This window comes from Dermacentor variabilis, unplaced genomic scaffold (assembly GCF_050947875.1).
Source record: "Dermacentor variabilis isolate Ectoservices unplaced genomic scaffold, ASM5094787v1 scaffold_13, whole genome shotgun sequence".
NCBI classification, from domain to species: Eukaryota; Metazoa; Arthropoda; class Arachnida; order Ixodida; family Ixodidae; genus Dermacentor; species Dermacentor variabilis.
In genome coordinates this window covers 43,287,116-43,308,038 of record NW_027460291.1, presented here as the reverse complement: position 1 = coordinate 43,308,038, position 20,923 = coordinate 43,287,116, and the positions used below count along the sequence as shown (strand labels likewise).

General features: G+C 44.8%; 1 protein-coding gene across 1 annotated transcript in view; it reads right to left on the bottom strand.

The window, feature by feature from the left end:
- Positions 1-20,923, bottom strand: part of LOC142566667 (high-affinity choline transporter 1-like) — a 57,114-nt gene that overhangs the window by 18,897 nt on the left and 17,294 nt on the right. Inside the window, exons 4-7 of the mRNA XM_075677500.1 lie at positions 15,908-16,063; positions 8,837-8,985; positions 3,326-3,475; positions 2,327-2,456 (exon numbers count right to left, since the gene is read on the bottom strand). Of these exons, the coding sequence (XP_075533615.1) occupies positions 2,327-2,456; positions 3,326-3,475; positions 8,837-8,985; positions 15,908-16,063 (585 nt within the window). The remainder of the gene's footprint in view (positions 1-2,326; positions 2,457-3,325; positions 3,476-8,836; positions 8,986-15,907; positions 16,064-20,923) is intronic.

Sequence of the window (20,923 nt, the reverse complement as noted above, 5' to 3'; positions counted from 1 at the left end):
ATGTGATGTCGCGGGATGTCCGAACGGTCTACGCCACCTGACCGAAAAGCAGCTGCAGCAGCTGCAGCGGCGAATACATCGCTCTGTCTTGGCTCGGTACCACCGTCTGTCGGGCGCCGTTATACCCACCGACAAAAGCAAAGGGGCGTGATGGCGTATGCAACGTCACAACTCCTCCGGGTAGGTGGCGGGAGATTTGAAATTCGAAAAAGGTATTCGTACCCTTCAGATACACCTTCCTCGTAAATGAAGTCTTTTCTTGGCACGAAACAAGCGTTTCAAGGTTTCAGAAATGGTATTTAAACAGACCACGTCGAGTTAGTATTTGCCTTTAGTGTCCCTTTAAGAGGGAGCTTTAGCTCGGACCCAACTCCGACGCGGCCTATTCAAATACATGTAAAACGAAAAAAAAAACATTTTTCTGCGATAACCCTTGAACCGTGTTTAATGAAATTAGTTGAATTTGAGAGAGAAAGTTACATTGCAGTGACTGGTGGAAGCGTAATTCCGAGTGATGACCTGAATTTTGTTTCAAGAATGTTCAAAAATTAGAAAGCTTGAAAAAAAAAATAGAATCACGAAATTTACACATTAATACCTCTGCATGAAGAACAAATATCGCGGTTCTGTAAACGGCATCTATTAGATCATTGAAAGCGCACAACTTCGATGTCATCCTGTATCTTACGTGAATTTTTACGTTGTGTACAAGGGTTCTGCAAAAGCTGTATTCCCCTATTGTTAATTTTTTTAATATTCATATGTCACATATGAATTTTGTCCGGTTTAGATGTACTATCAGAAGCAATTAACAATTGTGGTATCATTTTTCACTGCCGAGTTACAGAGTTGTAATCTTGATAGTTTCGTTATCTCAAAATTTTCTATATTTGAAAATTTTTAATAATAATTTACAAGCTAACTCAAAAATTTGAAACAAATGGTCCCCAGATTCTTAAGTTTTTCTTTTATATGCAACAAACCTCGCCAAATGTAGTGCAGTGGTTGCCAAGAAAAACGAATTCTCCTTTTACATTTATTTAGATAGGAGCACCCGAGCGAAAGCTTTCTCTTAGTGAACAATTAAAATGCTGATTATTTAGTCTTCCATAACTAGCTAGGTAATTAGTACAAAAAATTATGCTGGGTCCATAAGATGTCCACACACATACATACACACAAGCACGGCGCTGATTGCTCTTCATCATTGCTATTTTCATAGTTACTGTTTTCTTAACACCCTTACGTTTGCACACTCCACCTACCCGCAGTGGTTGCTTAGTGGCTTTGCTGCTGGGCTGCTAAGCACGAAGTCGCAGGATCAAATCCCGGCCACGGCGGCCGCATTTCGATGGAGCCGAAATTGAATAACACCCGTGCATACTTAGATCACGGAGCAAGAAATGTTTAGGAGTGGAAACTCCGCTGTTTGCGGCGATCAGAAAAGGTCACAAGCCCGCGGAGCCGTTATCGTGCTGGCGGCGCCTGGCGGCCTGGAAAGAAATTACCGCCGTTGAGAGCGCGCCGGAGTGGCCGGAGCCGCCTGCCCGGGCGCTGCATTTTTTTTTTCGCTGCAGCTTCTACGACGCGCCGCATGGCGCCGCCACTGTATATGGCCCCGTCGGCGCATACACCAGTTGTGACTATCTGGTCGCCCGCGCTCGCTCGCGCTGACGGGAGTTTCACCTCCTATATGTCTTACTCCGTGACTTGGATATAGGTGCACGTTAGATATCTCCATGTTATTTAATACAGGTGGCCGAAATTAATCCGGAGTGCTCCACTACGGCGTGTCTCATAATCAGATCATGGTTTTGCCACGTAAAGCGCATTAATTTAATTTCAATTTCTTTGCACACGTTACTATAGCTTTCATGATTCACAGAAAGAATATAGAAGAAAAAAAACGACGTAATTAGTTTACATGGCTGAGAGAGGGTGCATGTCAAAATATGCTACGCAGTGAAATACGGACAGTCTGCTACGGCGTGTCGCCAGCAATTAGTTGTCCAAATTCAGCCTGAATATTATTTGAATTCCATTGGTTGTCGCAAACTGGCGGAATAAATTTATTATTTCTAGGTCCGAAGCTACGGCGGAACCACTCATTATTTTATCTTGTTGGACGGATGTTTTACCCGCCGTCTCTGCTAGCGACACACGATAACCGGAATTCCTCTGCCCAATTGTGCAGCTAGAAGTACGGTAAGGTACATTGTGACACTCATCAAAAAAAGTCTCTCTTCTGGAATAGATGTCTTGTCGCAGGAAATACTGCAACGGCTGCGAACACAGATAAAAACAAAAGAATGCACAGGCGTCGTACTCGTAGTCTTGGCAACAGCTCCGACGACGATCGACGGAATGGCGACGAAAAGGCAGCACATGGCAGAGAGGTATGAAAGCATCTTGGCACCAAATATGGAGTCTGTGCTCAGCACACGTTGAAAGTACGCCTGCGTTGCAAAAAAAACTTTTCTTGTAGGCATATGTTTTGCTTCAAGGACGCGTGTGTGCAGGAATCGGACGAACGTTTTAGGACTCCCAACATCGTTTAGAACCCTCGCACGTCCGGTCTGCCACCCAAGGTAAGAAAAGCATCCCAACGCGTTCGCGTGTTTCAGGTAGAGATACCGCGACCTCATCGCTACCACATCACGGATAACGAAGTCCACAGCGGTGAGCTCACATTGGAGGTAGAGTCTGGCAGTATTCATACCGTCTGGGTGTACCAGTATAATGAGCGACGTATGCCTGTCATTCAAAGCGAAAGCTCGTTTGCAGCACGCTATCTGTGCGAATATTGCTGCTGTTTAATTAGAAACGCATTTAATATACCCGAAAGAAGAGCTAACGCTTTCCAACAGGAAGAATCAAGCTAGAAATTAAGAATTGTCTACCGATTACCTAGTGTGCGGAAAAACAAAAAACGAACGTTATTCACAATCCTATGCAGGACGTTCCAGCCGCCTAACTTCAGTTTCAGTTTTAGTTTATTTCTTTATTAAGGAGGAGACATACATGTTTACACAAGTATACAGAAGGTGGTCCCAGAGCATGTGGGACTTCTGCCAAGGATCCTTCGCTAACCTGCTGAAGTAATACTCATGGACGGCTTTGTGTTTAAATTGGAACGTTAAGCCTTAGGTCACCTGTATTTGTTGATTATTCGAATAACACCAGTCACCTTACAGAGACTACATAGAAAAATACTTTTTCAGCACTGTATTCAAATATCAATGACAAATGCGATCGAAGCACGGGCTGCTCAGTGCTGAACAATGGCCACGCTGCGATCGCCACGCTTAGCATGAAGGTGGCGCACCTGCCATGGAATTCCTCCAAAGATGTTCATAAACAGCGAGTCGATGACTTGGCTCGCGTCCTTAGCCTCGATCGTCCCAATCCAGTCGTTGTCGGGTGGACCAATCTTCCCGGTCGCCTTGTTCATCACCACGTACGGCAAGCATGTCCACTGCGAGCGGCACCATTTCTCGCTGACAGCAACTAAGCAGCGCGGTATGGTCCGACAAAGGGCGCTAGCAGTCAATTTTAGCACATCGATATATGCAAAACCCGTGCGTGCATTATACTGTACTCTTTTTCAGTTCCATTCTCTTCGCCTTTCCTTTACATGTTAAAGGAAAGAACATTCACTCAAAGCTACTACATTCAATAATTTGGCGATACGAATGCTCCCTCGACAGCACGGCAGCGTACCATTAGGTACATAAAGCGATAATTAAAAATTAAGGTGCAAATTGGTGGAAAGGAACAGGTTAAAAAAAGTAAACAAAATTACGGTAACGTACGAATAATACGGACAGCTTTTTTACGTAACGTTGGGAATTGGTTAGTAGTATGGAACGCTTTACTCTCATCGAGGACATGCGAACGGCGTAGCCTTAGGCGTTTTGCGAGCGTGCATACGTAAATAGCCGAAACGCTGTGCTAGTACTAAAACTCTCGAGTAAGGAATGGCTGGGAACTTTGGCAATGTTTTGGCTTTTCTATAAGTATGAGGAGCCGCTTACGAGCTGTCACATTTCTTTTTTTTTTCAGTCAGCATCTACAGCTTCCAGGCAAAATGTAGGCACTTTTCTCCTTAGGTACAAAAAAGGCGCTCTCATGCCAAAGTGCAGTTCAGTCTGTCTGTGAATTTAAGTCTTAGGAAAGGCTAACTAAGCATAGCTTGGGAAAACACGGGGAATGCGGGAGATGTAAATTCAAGACGATGAGCAAAACGACAACAAGATGAAAGCAGGAGCCAACGTTTCGGCAAGTGGACTTGTCTTCTTCAAGGCGACGTATTCTTTCCTCGCCACGGTATATATAGGTGGGGTTCTTAAATCGAGGTCTGGGCACTGTTCGATTTCCAGAGTCCACGTGCTAGGTGGTCTAAGAGAGTCTCTATCTTCTTTTCCTACATCTCGTCTATCGAAAAAGAACTCCTTGATGCGCATGCGTCGTGAAAACTCTGTTATATCTTAGTGGAGTTTGTATTCGTTTACTGCGCTGTTCATCGGACAAACCGTTAGACCGCGTTTGAGGAGATCAACTTCTTCGGGGCTTAAACTCTTGGATATGTCTACTACATTGCTGCAGTGCTCTGGATGCTCGCCTGTAGGACTGTCGGTGGAGCTACGTGCTGCAGGGGTTACATTAGTTTCTTTGGGTGGATCTGCAGCTCTAATATCTTTGCGCTGGTATTTATCTAGTAATTTTTCCTCCTTAGTTTGGAAGAATTGTTTAAGTTCACTTCTTTCCGGCTCAGATAACTTTATGCTGTCGAATCGATCAGCAATTATCATAAGTTGTTCCTTGCAGTGTTCTTCGAGGATGTTAATAAGGGAGAGCGATGCATTTTCTAGGACAGCATTCCACTTTAATAATAGCCTAGCTCGGTCTAATAATAGCCTAGTCTAGCATAGCTTGGTCTCATATCAGCTAATGCAATTGTCGCCCTAAAGCCGCGCAGAAAAATAATTAACGAACGCACGGTTTCTCACGCATGACATATGAAGCATTAAGTTATCTGTTCTTCACAAAGTAGAGCAAAATGCCCCACAAAGAGCAAGCGACCTCGACATATGCCAATTATCTCGTTAACAAAATGGCATAAGGGGTGACTTGGTTGAGTGTTGACTGAGTATGTCTTTATCCGTAGAAAGTGTGCAACTGAAGGCAAGAGCGAAAACAAGAAAGAGGAAACGCCGATGCCTGGATATAACGGAAGAATAACAGCACACACTGTTACTCGACTGGGTCTACTCACTGGGTCTACTCAACACACACTGGTTAGATACTGGGTCTACTCGACAAGCTTCATAAATAGTTTAAAGGTGCACCGAAATTGATACAAACAGGCATATGTGTTATATTGCAGCACTAAATAAAGGCGCCTGAAGCACATGCCGCACCTGCATCTTTGATAACAGATCAGCCGGCGGTGGCCCCAGAATCGCGACTATAGCCTGGTCTAAAACTCACGAAGGCAGGACAGACAGATCTTGTGGTGTACTGTATCCATACGTAGCTTTCTGAGTACCAAGCTACTGCCGCCCCCCCCCTTATTTTCCTTTTTCGGGAATGTTTTGTTGTTAACGTAAAAAGTAAAGGATAAATTGTTCACTTTTACTCCGGACTCTCAGGGCAGGTACGAAGCCATGAGGTCGCCGATTTATGCGCACTATATGATGTTTGGTCAGCTTTTATTCGACAAAAGTTATTAACTCTTGTAATAATTACTTTAACGTACGGTTTTAAATATATGATATTTAAAGCAAACATTTCTTTTTTCAATAAACGCACTTATAAGTACAGCGCCGTGTGTGTTCCCACACTCTTTCTTTGTCCCGTGTCTGTGACACTGGTTTTAAGCAATACGGAAAACCGCAACCCACCGAATCTGTCGTTCTTCTCCCTGTAAGCTCGGTGTTTGGTTACAATAGAACGCAATCTAATTCTCCGGTAGTGATAATCTATAAACTAGTTCTCAGTAGGCGATGTCCAAATCTCACGACGTGTCACTGCGAGCTAGGCCGGGAGACTTCTAGCCCGTCTCATCGTTTCTAGGCGTTTTTTCCTGGCTTACCAACACTCCGCTCCCGATGCAAGACAAAGCCATTCAAAATCGCCCGGTACGTTTCGTGACTGGGAAGTATTTTCTACCAAGCAGAATTACTGACTTTAAATGTCGCTCGAGTTAGTCTGAGCTCTCTGCAAGTCGACATTTTTTCGCGTAGAATTTCTTTTAAAGTATTTTGCCGAATCGTTCTGTGCACGATAAAAATCTGCCGCTTCCAATTTACTTGCAATCACGCCACGACAATGCTTCAAAAAACAAAAACGAGATTATTTTGCTCGCCCCCATCACTACATATACCGGCACTTTTTTTTTTTTTTCACGCACTATCAGATCGCACAATTAACGGCCAACCGACGTTGTGCAGCTTGTATTCTGTGTTTGTTGTGTTGAAGACGACACATTCGCGGATCTCTTGCCTCCCCATTTGTAGATTGTAGTTTGGCCTTTAGATTATCTCTTTTTTTTCGACTGCCCTTGATTCCAAGATATATGTTACGCATAATTATTTATTTCTTTGTGTACGAAAATCGGCTTATATGTGTTGTGCAATTTACCCGTGCTCGTGTTTGAACCACGTGCTCCTACTTTGGTTTGGCACCTCTTGAAGATTCTTCACACCTCATTTACTTGTTTATACCAGTCATTGAATTGCAAAAAAAAAAAAAAGAAAGAAGAAAGCCTTGTTGACAGTTCAAAACCACAGTATGATTATGAGGCACGCCGTATAGCTGGAAAACTCCGGAATAATTTGACCATTTAGTGTTCTGTAACTTATATCCAATGCACGGTGCACGGGCGCTTCGGCATTCTGACCCCCCATGAAAGTGCGGCCGCCGCGACCGGGATTCGATCCCGCGACCTCGTGTTTAGCTGCGCAACGCTATAGCCACTACGCCAGCACCGCCGGAGTCGTTGAATCAGATCTGGTTTCCTCGTTTTACTTGACACAATTATGATGCCGAAAATTTTCTTTCTCTTTTTTTGCAGTTGCCAATGTTCACCCGTGTGTGAGGTGCGCATACTCCTCGTCACTTCGTTATGTAACTAACCTCTCTCCCCCTTTTACCATTCATTGCCATAGGTATACTAATAAATTATTTAATTAATGGATTGATTATATTTATTAATTAGTTCTTTAATCGCCCAATAAGACTGAAGTTTCTACTATACCGGAGGAGTAATTTTCTGGTCCTGCTTGACTTGACATTTCTCCTTCATCAGTGTCCCACCAAAACGAGAAAAACAAAATAAGCTAGGTTGCTTGATTCGACTTGGCTGCCAGATGGGCGATTGTCATCTTGGTCTTAGGCATCGCTAGCTAGACAGGACGAAAAAAAACAAAACAGAAGACAGATGTCGACGCCCAGCTTCAGAATCCTGTACCGTACCCACGATTCGCGGGTTTCGACAGCGCTTGCCGAGGATTACTTCTCCAAAGAAATTAAGGAGACATTGCGTTGGAAAGGACGCAAGTATTAAACCTGGGAACATTTGCGATGTTTCACCTTATAAAACGAAAAACGTTCAAAATATGCGAAAATATTGAATTCCTGAAGTCACCCTCACGCCATCAGTGCCCTAGGTTAGAGAACGAAATTAAAAAAAAAAGGAGTTCTGTCCTTGTTCTATACCTATATAATAACGTATTTTCCTCTTCCGTCTAATTATAAAAAGAGCAACAAAATAGCGTTGTACGTTATTTTACAAAACTAATAACGTTGTACGAAGCTGAACTGACAGTCTACTGCTCTGCTATCCCTTTATTTGTCATTAAGCCAGGCTCGTTTCGCAGGCCCATTGTTGCACTCTTGCGAAGATTCGTACTACCCGCCACGCTAGCTTAGTGGCTATGGCGTTGCGTTGTTACGCTCGAGGTTGCGGGTTCGATCCCAGCAGCTGCTATCGCGCGTCAATGTGGGGGAAATGAAAAAAAAAAAAAAAAAAAAAAACGTTCGTCTACTTCGATTTAAGTGCACTGTGAAGAACCCTGAGGGGTTGGAAATTAATCAGGACTGTTCCACTGCGGTGGGCCTCATAATGAGGTTGTGTTTTTGTCACCTAAAACCCCATAATTTAGGTTTTTTAATTGACCTTCAGGTGAATGGGTATACGGCAGGAGCACGAATACGTACCTAGAATGTTATTGTGTAAGAAAGAACCTATATTGTGGTACTTTCGCTTTATTTGAGCCCAGAAGCAATGTGAAATAACAATATAGAACGCAATTGAGCCAGTCTCGTTTGCATTGACCTATGCTTTACCCACCTGCGTGGGCAAGAACTAAGAGACCCCTACCATTCGCTTGCGCTTCCACTTACAGCCCAGATGAGCTCAATTGTTCATGACATATTGGTCGCCAGTTTTCGGCCTTTTCATTGCTATTATGATTCGGCGATATACCTTAATTATCAGTCGTTAAGTGGGATAAATGGTAAACTAAAGAAAAATGCCAGAAATACGAAATAAAGTTTACGACCCCTTGCCGTACCAACGCATATAATGGGAGACCACACCTGACATTAAAAAACTAAAAACCAATGTCGGCGCCTCCAAGCCATCGACAAACGCTGTCAGGATTGTGTACTGGTGCACTCTGTAGCGCCATCCCGTCAAGCACCAGGTCATCATCTCTGGTACCTTGAGGAAACAATGTGATTGCAGATGTACACGGTGCACGCTCTGTTGTGAGACGGTTGTAGCAACGCCTGTCAAGGGCTCAATGGCAGCAGCACTTGACCCTACACTCACCAGGCCGATCACTGTACTGAACATCTGGAACAAGTCTGTGTAGATGACCGAGTACAGGCCGCCCAGTGCCGTGTAGAAGAGGATAACCAGGGCAGACGCGATGATGATCAAGTGACTGTTCAGGTGCACAATGGTCTCCACAGTGTCACCTGCAACGGCGGGTTCCAATGAGTAACATAGAGCCACACTTAAGTCAATACGTCTCAACACAATAACGGTGCTGCTCCTTAAAGAAACCCTTAAGCTTATGAACTGTTTGTTTGTTGGTTTGTTCGCTTGTTTGTTTGTCTCACGTTTTCACAGGGATTTGTCGCTTTAGCTTGGTCAGAATGCCCTCCTTTGCGTCATGGTGGACCAAAACCGCGCCATTGATCGCCATTCTTTCATCTTTTAGAGGTCTTGATGTCCGCCGACAAGAAATGACAGGCACAAGAGAGATTGTAAAGACTGGTCGAGCAACGTAGCGGTTGAGACCGGTATCACATAGAATCCAAAGCATAGTCTGTCCACTGTCGATAGGAAATCAAAGCACCAGCGAGAAAGAAATTGGGGTTTGTACAAAACCTATTATCTATGGCTTTAATGAAATCGCAAGCGGGTACACTCTCCGTTGATAACAAAATGTGCGACTAAATAAGCTTTGTCAGTCTCTTTTGATAGCCGTTGCTCACTGACCGGATAGGCTATTCAGCTAATCGATTGTAGCTTCGCATGATTTAGCGAAACCACCACCCCAAGTCATCCGGCAAGCAAGTTAATTGAGTAGGACGTTCTTGCTGGCTAGTTCGTTGATACTTGAAGGAAGGTTGAAACTTGCGCAAAAACTGAGGACAAACGCAGGGAACACACAATTTACCACTGCGCTCGTAGTGTATGGTGTGTTTCTACCGCTTGTCGTCGTCTTTTTTTTTGCGCAGTTTTAACCTTGCTTCAAGTTAATTGAATTGGCAGCCGAATCCTCTAATTTGGGATAGTGCAAATGGTGCCTTTCCCCAGTTAGACACAGGCTCTTCACATTTTGCATGCTCTCGAATGCTATATTGAAGACGCTAGCGAACTTCACTGGGCATGCCACGAAACTGAGTAGTATGTGGGTAACGCAAACTCTTTTAAAGCTGCGTCAAATAAATTCATCATGGAAGAAAGCTTGAACCTATCGCTCCGTGTGTACGGCGGGCCACTAGGCATATCACTGTCGTCCACCGCTAGCGTGATGCGCACGTGGAGGCTACTCTCCATTCGTTCTACTGAATCTACTCATAATTTGCCACAAGGTTTTCTTTCTTTTCCATTTTTTAATATATTCAAATCTGTAGTCGGGTACAACTTAAGAAGGCAGGAGAGGCACCGCCCAGATGACGGAAGCGCAGCAGCCGATTGCCTCCTCGACTAAAGAAATAGTCCCGTTGACGCGACTGGGGCCAGTTCGAAGCTCGGGCTGCCGTGTTCGCCGTAGGCGGGGTAACCGGCCGTCCGGCTCATGACGTCAGTCTACAGTGCGCGCCCATTGGTGGAGGCTCGTGTGCATCCGCCTTTTAGGGGCAAAAACCGCTGCCGCCTAAAGTTGTACCTGACTATAGTTAAATCATCATTTCGCCAATTCGGCTACACGTTTTCGTTCAACTGATATTTAATATAACCAAACCTATACAGGCGTTGTCCCGGTTTTGTTTTCATCATCCAACTTTAGTTATTGCACAGGATAAATCATTAAGTAATAGGAGTCCGACGCAGACTAGGGGAGGAGATAGCGGACGCGTTTATTGGTTGCAGGGGCCGATGGTGTTAACAGTGTTCATAGGTAGGAAGAACACATGTACAGAGTAAAAATAGACAGCTTGCGTGACATCCAAGGAGGTGTCGAAACTACATGGAACTGGGAGCGCATGCGCCGCGCAGACGTCGCCATCCGCTTTTGATCCTTAACACACGGCATAAAAGAAGAACCTAGCTCATGCCTCAACTTATCTGATTCCGGAATTGGGGATTCAGTCTTTGGTACCTGGAACCAATGCAAGTTTTGCGATGCACTGCCAATGGGAGACGCATAAGAAGGGTTGATTTGCCGAATAATCAATTCGTTCTTGTTACAGTAATGTCACCCTAAAGTACACCGCGAAGACGAGTGCGTCCGTGGTGTGCAGCTCGGCTGATGCTGGTACACGAAAAGTTGCTGCAGTAGCTTATTCGCAGTTCCTCTCGTCACCTATAAATGTGACAAGACATTCTTTTTTTAAATTCTTGCTATCACTTTGGAACAGAGCGTGAACATTTTAATGCGAATAGTCTTCTATGGCATTTTCAGACCAGATTCTTTTGGTCATCTAACCTAACCAAAAATATGGGCCGATCCGAAAGAACGTTGAGCTTAAATATATGCCACAATGGCGAAAGCAGTCAGCTCCAAGAATGTGGGCAGTTGGTTTGAGTATGTGCAGCGGGATGTGTGCCCCTCTTCAACAAATTTCTGCGACAGTAACTCGGCTACGTGCCACTGGCAGGGGCGTAGTCAGGGGGGGGGGTTATGGGGTTTCAGCCCCCCCCCCCCGAAATTTTTTCATGCTGTCCATGCCCCGCCGACCAAAGCAACCCCCGGCGCCGGAAATCCTTCTCTATTTCGTCTACGATGTCTTTTTCACGCTCGAAAAGGCATTTCACCGGGAACATTGTGAATTAGGGCTGGATTTCGCGGCAACGCCCATGCACCGGGAGTCACATAACGCAAGCAGCCCCATCCCAGCACAAAGTTTCAAGGGCGTTTTGATGGCGAATGGGCTCGCCGCGGCTTCTCGCGCAGGCCGCGGAATCTACGGAGCGCATGGATGTCAATTCCGTTACGTTATGGGTATAAAGTTCCCATAAACTTTTGATGTGAAAGGTGCATTCAGATTTCCAACGCTGGGCTTTAGATTTTCAATTGAGGAACTTCGTGGATTTAATGTTGTTTTAAACATTCAACACCAAAGGTGCATTGACTTTTTTAAATCATACATCGGAACTTATAACGAGACAAGCCAAATCAACACACTATCAAGCAAGTTGATAAAGCACGCAACGAGGTCCGATGAGACGAAATGTTGTGGTTGTTCATTTGTGCCGTCATATCACATAAAAAAGTCAACTTTTTCTTTTTAACCTATGCCAAAGCATCTATGTCAAGCCACTAAACCCAGCCAAGGTAACTACGTTCTTATTTATTTTTCTACTTTGACTTTTATTTGCGAGGACACATTGAGCCTCTTCATTTTTTTTTTGTTCTCGCTACCCTACCCGCGGGCTGCCAGAGCCAGCCAGAGCGCATGCATTTTTCTGGTGTTGCCTCGACCACCGCGCGGCGCAATTCGGTGCGCGTTCGGTTTTCTCTGGCCGAGTGGCCTTTCGCCTGGCAGAGTTTTGGACGCTTTCTGGCTAACAGACTAAAAAAAGAAACAATGGTCGCTCGCCGCCATCACTGTGGGGACTCGACGGATTGCGCCGCGTTGGCTTGAGCGCAACCTCTCCGGAAAGTCTTGTCTCCCCGGTGTAGGATACCGAGAAATTTGCGCATGGGCTCACGTTTTCTTCGATATTCCTAAGGTAGCCACATTAGCTGCACAAAGTAGGCATTCAATTGTGGCCGACATACTTTCCTTTGCGTTGTTTATTTCGGTGGCCTTGCCCCTCAAAAGAAAAAAAAAACATACATCACTGCGGCACAGCGAATTGCCGCATGGTGAAAGTTCGATTTTGTTACTTTTTCTTTTGCAGAAAGTAATGGGCCACGGGGCGCTTCAGTTGCCGCATACTCTTATTATATTATTGCGATAGCAATTATATGGACACTCCAGGTCCATTCCTGCCGTCGCCGTGGCCCCCATGTTTCGTATAAAGTCCAAGGGCGAAAACGTCGTGACCGCGCGCCGCATGCTGTATGTGAGAGTGAAAGCGTAGGAGGCGTAGGGAGGTTGGAATGGGTGAGCCGGCGATGGTGGCTCAGTCTTGTGTGCGCAAAGGAGAAAAGCAGGGAGCCTTCCATCGCGCGCATCGGGGGGAGTGGATTGAATGGGGGCGGGATCTATGATTCTGTGAATCTGTGGGTGCGTAACATGTTTATTTGCCTTGTATGATGCATTATATACAGTGACTTTTTCTTGGATACGTATATTTATTGAAGACTTATACGTGTACTTAAATATCTGGTTACGAGGTTTTGTGTATACGTGCAGTGAGCTTCGTTTCCAGTGACACTTTCTTGACCTTTATCAAGCTGTGCCTTCGCATTTGTATATTCCATTGTATCTTCGCATTTCTAATGAACGAGGGCGAGTTAAATGAAAGTGAGCCTACTCACCCTGGGCAATTATGGTTCCGTTCATTATCTGAGAGGCATGCGCGTAGCACACAGGCATCTCTCATTTACAAAAGTAACACGCAGCTCTGAGCATAAATGTTCTTTAATGATGTCATACACTGGGTTGAACGTGGTTGCGTGACATAATGGACGCACCAGAAGTTGAGCAGCGTGGTGTTGTAAGGTTTTTGACAGCTGAAGGTGTTTCCTTAAAAGAAATTAGTCGCCGTATGGCTGCCGCGTACGTTGAACATTGCATTTCATTGACCACTGTGAAGCGTTTGAGTAAACGGTTGAAAGAAGGACGCGAAAGTTGCAAAGACGATCCAAGACCGGGCCAAAGCCACCCTGCAATCACCCCCAACACAATTCCAAAGGTTGGTGAGCTGATTAGACAAGAACGGGGGATAAGCGTCGATGAACTGGCAAAGAGTGGGAACATCAGACACAATTCGGTTCACACCATAATTCATGGACATCTCGGTTATCGGCTCTTGTGTGCGCAATGGATGCCCAAGATTTTGAACCACCACCAGAAGACGGATAATTTCGGCTCTGCTTTGACTCATCTGATCTGGTATGACAATGAGGGCGACGACTTCTTGTCTGCAATTGTGATCGGGACCGAACCGTGGTGCCAGTATTACGAGCCTGAAACACGACGGCAAAGCCTACAGTGGGAACATTCGAATTCGCCACCCCCAAAGAAAGCAAAGACCGTCATTTCCGCCGGAAAGGTGATGTTGACTTTTTTTTAGATCGTCAGGGGCCATTACTGATATAATTTGACAAATATTGAGAGTCTGTCAATTGTTTCTGATGTTGTGAAACGCCTGATCGGCTGCGCGTCAAAATCAAAAACAAACGACGTGGAAAATTGATTAATGGAGTCATCTTGTTCCACGACAATGCCCGTCCCCACGTCGCTGATATGCACGGTTAACACAAAACTGGAATAGTTCAAGTGGCAAACGCTGCAATATCCGCCATACAGCTCAGACCTGTCGCCTTGCCATTTCCACATTTTGGGGCAACTGAAAAAACAGCTCAAGGGAACCAGATTCGTGATGGACGATGACGTGAAAGAGTCAGTTGTAGACTTTTTGTAGAAGCAACCCAAGGAGTTTATGAGACGGGGTTCATGCGACTCGTTAGTCAATAGGACAAATGTCTAGACTACGTTTAAATAAAGTACTCCGTTTGTCATAGGGTCGCATTGGCTCACTTTCATTTGACTGGCCCTCGTATATTTTGCAGAACTCCTGCTTTTTATACGTGCTCTCTGTTGCGACTATAATATCGATGCAATTACTCACGATACACGACCGGTGACAACTACTCATGCGTAATACGTTGGAACAAATGACAGCGTAATTGAGATTTTTCACTGGCTGTTGCATATGTACAAGAATGTACACAAGGTTCTTGAATGAGAAAGTTTCATTAACATATTTGTCCTCACCTTGTTCATTTCATAGCCTTTACATTTTTCATATCAACAGAATCCACTGTTTTGCTGGTTTTGAACTGATATAGTTCTAAGGTTCGTGTGATATTTTCTTTGCTTATTAAATAGACAAAAATATGGAAGCATTGATATCAGTTATTTTGGGCGCAATTTCGGGCAATAGTTCTGGCACATACGAGTATATTCTTTTATGAAAAAATACATATTTTCCTTCTATTGACAGTGCGTAGCATTCAAGAAATCGTTTGCAGCATCTTTGGCAATGGCACTGTAGTGTGTATTTAATCCATGAATTCATCTATTTGAACCCTCGGCAAATTGTTGAAGTGGATCCTTTACTAGGGCCCAACTCCGACGCGGCCTATTCAAATACATGTAAAACGCAGAAGCGCTTTTCTGAGATAACCCCTGGATCGCTTTTAATGAAATTTGTTGCATTTGAAAGAGAAAGTTAAGTTCTAATGTCTGCTGAAACGGAATTTAGATTTAGGGCGTGAATTTTGTTTAAAATGTCTTGAAAAAATTCGAAAGTTTGAAAAGATACAGAAGCACGACGTTTACAAACGAATAGCTCGGCATCAAAAATATATATTGCGGTTCCTTAAGCGGCATCTATTGTAACAGTCAAAGCGGACAAATTTAATACGTCAATTGGTATCTTACGTGAATTGGTTACGTTGTGTACAAGGGTTCTGCAAAAGACGTATTTCCGGAGTAATAAATTGTTTTATAATCATCTATAACATAACAATTTTGTCCGCTGTAGTGTACTATTAGACGCAATTCACATAATTTTGATATCATTCTTGTTGTTGAGTTACAGAGCCTTAAACTTGATAGTTTCGTTTTCTGAAAATTTGCGATTTATGCCAAATCTTAATAAAGAATTGACAACCTAAGTGAAAAATTCAAAACATGCAGTCACTAAATTTAAGTTTTTCTTTTAAATGCAACAAACCACATCACATTTGGTGCAGTCGTTGCCGACAAAAACGAATTTTCATTCTACATATATTTAGATACGAGCACCCGAGCTAAAGCTTCCTCTTAAGGAGGAGGCCGAGCTGCAACGTGAGCCCCCTCCGAACGAAATTTCTGGCTATGCCACTGGCCACTGGGTATGCGCTGACTTGGCGGCGGCGCGAGAGTGGAACCCGGCTGCAGTAGGTGCCTCATACGTGACGCGTTTCGGCTATTCGCATACTTGGGCAGTCATCGCAAATGAGTTCTGCCCAATGTTTCTTTTTTTTCTTCACTCACGCGTTGCGCTTACCTAGAGCGATAAGCACGGAGGCGGACCAGAAGACCTCAGAAAAGACGGCGGGCACAGTGAGAAGGATGGAGATCCACTTGCCGTAGTGCTGCTGGAAAGGGTCCAGCATCGTCAGCGCCTTGGTGACTCGCATCTTGCCCGCGAAAAACCAGCCGCCTGCATGCACGCATCTTTTTTGTTAGTGTGATCTAAAAGCCACGGTGCGCCATCGGGAATAGACGATGGTTATACGCGCTGGTAAGCGTACGGCCACCTCGACCGAGACTCTTGAACTTATGAACACAGCCGTGCCAGTTGCGTTCCGCCGCAGAATCGCCGTTTCTGTCGAAGCTTCCACTTGGGCATTTAGGCCAGCTTGCTACTCTTCCAAGTTAGATCGTGAAAGCGCACGGAGTGCAAAAAGAAAGGCGGTTTCATATAGGAGAGAAAACGGAAAAACCAACTAGTACATCAGCACTGCTTCTTCTGAGTTTGACATTATTACACTGTGGTCGCTAAATGAATGCCGTCACCTTCTCACTGCGTGGTACCAACAGCTCTAAGCGGCACGGGAAATGTGCTTTTGATGCGTGTCGTTCTTCCATGCACATTTGGCGCCTCCAAGAGTACAATGCTCTTAGCTTTCTCAGAATCTTTCCCTGGGCACAATATGCTTGATTTCTACTTGTTAACAGCGCTTAGTGAGCGCAAGAGATGTAGATGAGTAAAAAAAATTGCCGCGGTGTTTAGCACAAACTGTATTTGTTCATGGTATAGTAGCCCCAATGTCCTCACCTGTTTTTATTTAAGAAAGGAGCAGAAAACTCAGAAAGATGCCACTTGCTGGCTTCTTCCTTCGCTAAAGGCTAAACGTGTAGAGTTCTTTTCAAGTAATACAATGTGATTTTGCGCTGTATCATATGCCATCGTTTGGTCACCATCTGTTCAGCAGTAATTAGATCCAGCCGAACAAAAATATCTGATTATGCTGCTGTCAAGGCGTGGAGACTAAGCGTCCTCCCCCCCCCCCCCCTCCCTGGCCCTTGCAGATACAGGTATTCTCACTAATTAGCTCTGTCTTTGATACGTACATCAACATTTCTCCGAATTTGCGCAAAGTATTCGTAAACTACCCGTTGTTGAGAAAACGTCGTCACTCATTCTTGTCAAGGTGTAGCTGGCTCTGCTGCCTTTCAATAGCTCATTTTCGCTAGCGCTATTGCTAGAATCGCGGTGATGGCTGCTTTGCGAAAAGCTTATCTGAGCGGCCTGAGCAGCGTGCATTGTGCCACCAACGAGAGTACAAAGAGGAAATATAGGTCCCAACGCGGAAAAACGCAGCCGCTGCTAGCGTTGACGGCAACTCAACACGCACCCCGATCTACCCTGCATCCTCAAGACCAACGCAATCTGACGTTTACGAAGAAGCGCTATGATAATTCGGTTGTGACCGTGAGAATTTGCGCTTACACATCGACGCGCTTACACGTCTCGGAATACTACTATATTTTACTAGGTGTGTGTGCGCGTGTGTGTGTACGTGCTCAAAATTTTGAATACTAATGGTAAGACGAGCATGACACACAAACGGCACCCGTTGGCGTCGCCTATACTCCTCTTGCGCTCTTGTGCACCGAGCGCCCCAAGAAACCAAACCAGAGAAACACTTCAAATGCTTCAACAGAGGTACATCGAAAAGGCACAGAGCTGCAAACGAGTTTTCGAGTGTCTTGAGTGGTTCTAAGTGGAGAAATGAGCGTTCAAAAACCATCCTCATTTCGGCCGTGTCGTACCGAGAAAATCGTCAAAATGGTTCGAAAAAAAAATTAACCAGAATAATCGCTACACATATAAAAAAATTTCAGGAGCTGCTGACATAAATTGGGTTGTCCATCTTGGGTCATGAGTTGTATGTCTTTGTAAGTTTGTGTGTTGTAGTTCTTGGGAGGTCTCCCCTTTAGCGTTGATCTGTACAGTTAACAGCTCAGATTTTTCGGCCGAGCATGTTAGACCGGCGCCTTCTAGGTATTTCTCGACTGTTACCCAAAGTCGAGAAGATAAGGGTGTTGGGAATGATCATAGAAGCCAAGGGCACCAACGGAGAAACTAGTCGTAAAATCGAAGCCAAAGCTTCGCATACGATGTGATTGATCAAGAGAATCACCAACAGGCACCAGGGAATGAAAGAAGCAAGCGTCATGAGCAAGCGTCACCCAGGCGTTCGTCATAAGTCAGATCATGTATGTGGCTGCATGTACCACAGATAGTGCGCCGCAGAAAAGAAGAAGCTAGACGGCCTGATTAGGAAGACATACAAACAAGCGGTTGGACTCATGCTAAGCAAGAGCACAGCGAAACTCCTAGAGCTGGGACAGCACAACACGCTAGAGGAGCTAATAGAAGCGCAACGTATAGGGCAATACGAACGCCTCTCCAAGACGACGGTGGGCAGACATATCCTAGATAAATTAGGGATCCGCTACCACACACAACACGGAGACAAACGGGACATACCCAAGGAAATAAGGGCCAAACTCACGGTACCCCCCTTACCAAAGAATATGCATCCTGTACACCACGAGGGCAGGAGGAAAATCAGGGCAAAGACCATGGCAAAGAACTACGGAAGGAACAAGGACGCGGACTTTGTAGACGCTGCACGTTGCAAACACAAACGTAGCTTTGTCGCAGCAGTACTTAACCACAACAGGCAATGCTACACAAGCTTGACGATAAACACGACACGCATCGAAACGGCGGAGAAAGCGGCTATAGCGTGAGCCATAGCCCAAACCAACGCATACTATATAATCAGCGATTCCCAGACGGCAGTACGCAACTTCGCGAACGGCCGGATTTCAGCTGAGGCGCTAAACATATTCAGAAAAGGCAAACCAACAAGGGAAGACAGATACCTCCAAACCCTATGGATACCAGCCCACACCACCGACTCAACGGGAGAGGACAACCCTAACGCGGCGGCACACAACGTAGCTCGAGGACTGACTTTCCGAGCTGCGACGAACGTAGACCCCTCGACATCGCCCTCCGAAGTATGTGAATGGGAAGATAGAATGACCAGGTTTAACGACATCACCAACCATTACAGCATGCAAAAGATGCACTTATGCACCACCCCATCCATAACTCACCAGACTGCGAGCTGTCCGGTGGCGACAACTACAAGCCAAATCATACAAGAGCCCCATACTAATGCACGCTATTTATCCAGACATATACACAACAGATAGATGCAAAGTGTGTGGCACCAGAGCCACGCTAGAACACATGCTATGGGAATGCCAGGAACTAATACAGGACAAAGCGAGCGAAGCCTCCATCGACAGCCTCCGCGCGCGATGGCAGGCCGCGCTGCTCGGCTCGAACCTGGAAGACCAACTCTGGGCAGTCCAGCGGGCCAAGGAAGCCGCCGAGAGGCAAGAACTCTTGGCCGTAACCTCGGCGGGTGCCCCAGCCCACTAACTCGCCGGCTGCGAATCGTTCTGATTCGAAATAAAGTTTTCTCACTCACTCACTGGCATAAATTGTAGCTCTTGTGAGTGAATTTTGAGTGCGTAATTAGGCATGAGAGGCGTTGCTGTAATGTTTATTGCCCGCCTGCTGACGCAGAAGACATCACCAATAAAACAAAGAACACTTGATTCAATTTCTACCATGGTTTAAAAATCACATAGTGGCCCACACCACCTTCCAAAGATCATGATGAGTGACGAAAACTGTGCTACGGTATGAACGAGAAATCGAGCAAGTTTCGAACCGTTTCGAGTCACCTGCACCAAGGCCGAAAAAAAAAAAAATAGAAAGGCGCTCGTTTGAAGCCAATATTCATCGTAGTTTATTTTTCTTTTGATCCGCGTTTGTGCAAACCTGCAGCAGGAATTTTCTCGTCGTGGACAGATGGTCTATCAGCTATCTTATTCCAAAGTATTGGAGCGTTTAAGAAAATGTGAGCGATAGAAACACGCAATATTGTGGCACTAGTGTCATTGGTTTCTCCATCGCGACAGTTGCGTTGCTCACGCTGCATTTGGCTATGACGCGGTAGTGAGTATCGCAGGGATGGGCTGGCGTTCCCCACGCACCTTGTTAATCGGACCCTGCTTCTTGTGATATTTATTTATTTTAGAAAAAAAAAGATTTATTGAGGTAAGGAAATTTACCCTAGTGCCTGCGGTGAAGACGACTTCGTGAGGCCTGGAGGAGCTCTAGAGTTGCTTCGAGTAGAGGGTTGAAGAGGTTGTAGACGTGTGCTGACTCCGTGGGAGATTATTTTGAAGTTAATTAGATTATTTTTGTCCTAAATGAAAGTGATGTTTTCGTATAGGAACAGTCCACGTCTTTTGTGTGTCCCCCACTTCATATATAGATTATAGTCCGTTGGTATACTGCGCTTAATTCTTGACAAAGCATGTCATGGAATGGTATTTGTGCTATATATCTCACCTAGTTTTATTATTTGAATTAAACAGTGCCTTATTATAGTCAAATGCTTCTTATATTTCTGTGTTACGTAGACGTTGACTGTCAAATCTACAACCCTGAACGTTGGCCTTTAGCAGCGCTTGTCTCCTTTTCTCGCATATCCCAGCCATGTTCAAAGGAACCCGAATACACGATGTATGTATGTATGTATGTATGTATGTATGTATGTATGTATGTATGTATGTATGTATGTATGTATGTATGTATGTATGTATGTATGTATGTATGTATGTATGTATGTATGTATGTATGTATGTATGTATGTATGTATGTATGTATGTATGTATGTATGTATGTATGTATGTATGTATGTATGTATGTATGTATGTATGTATGTATGTATGTATGTATGTATGTATGTATGTATGTATGTATGTATGTATGTATGTATGTATGTATGTATGTATGTGCTTACGTGTGTGCGCTGCATTGCGCTGTGTCTGTAAGGTATAAATAGCAAACGAGTTCCAGCCATATATTGCCATTGCTAGAGAGAGAAAGTTGCTGCAATATTTATGGCCTCGTGGACTGCCA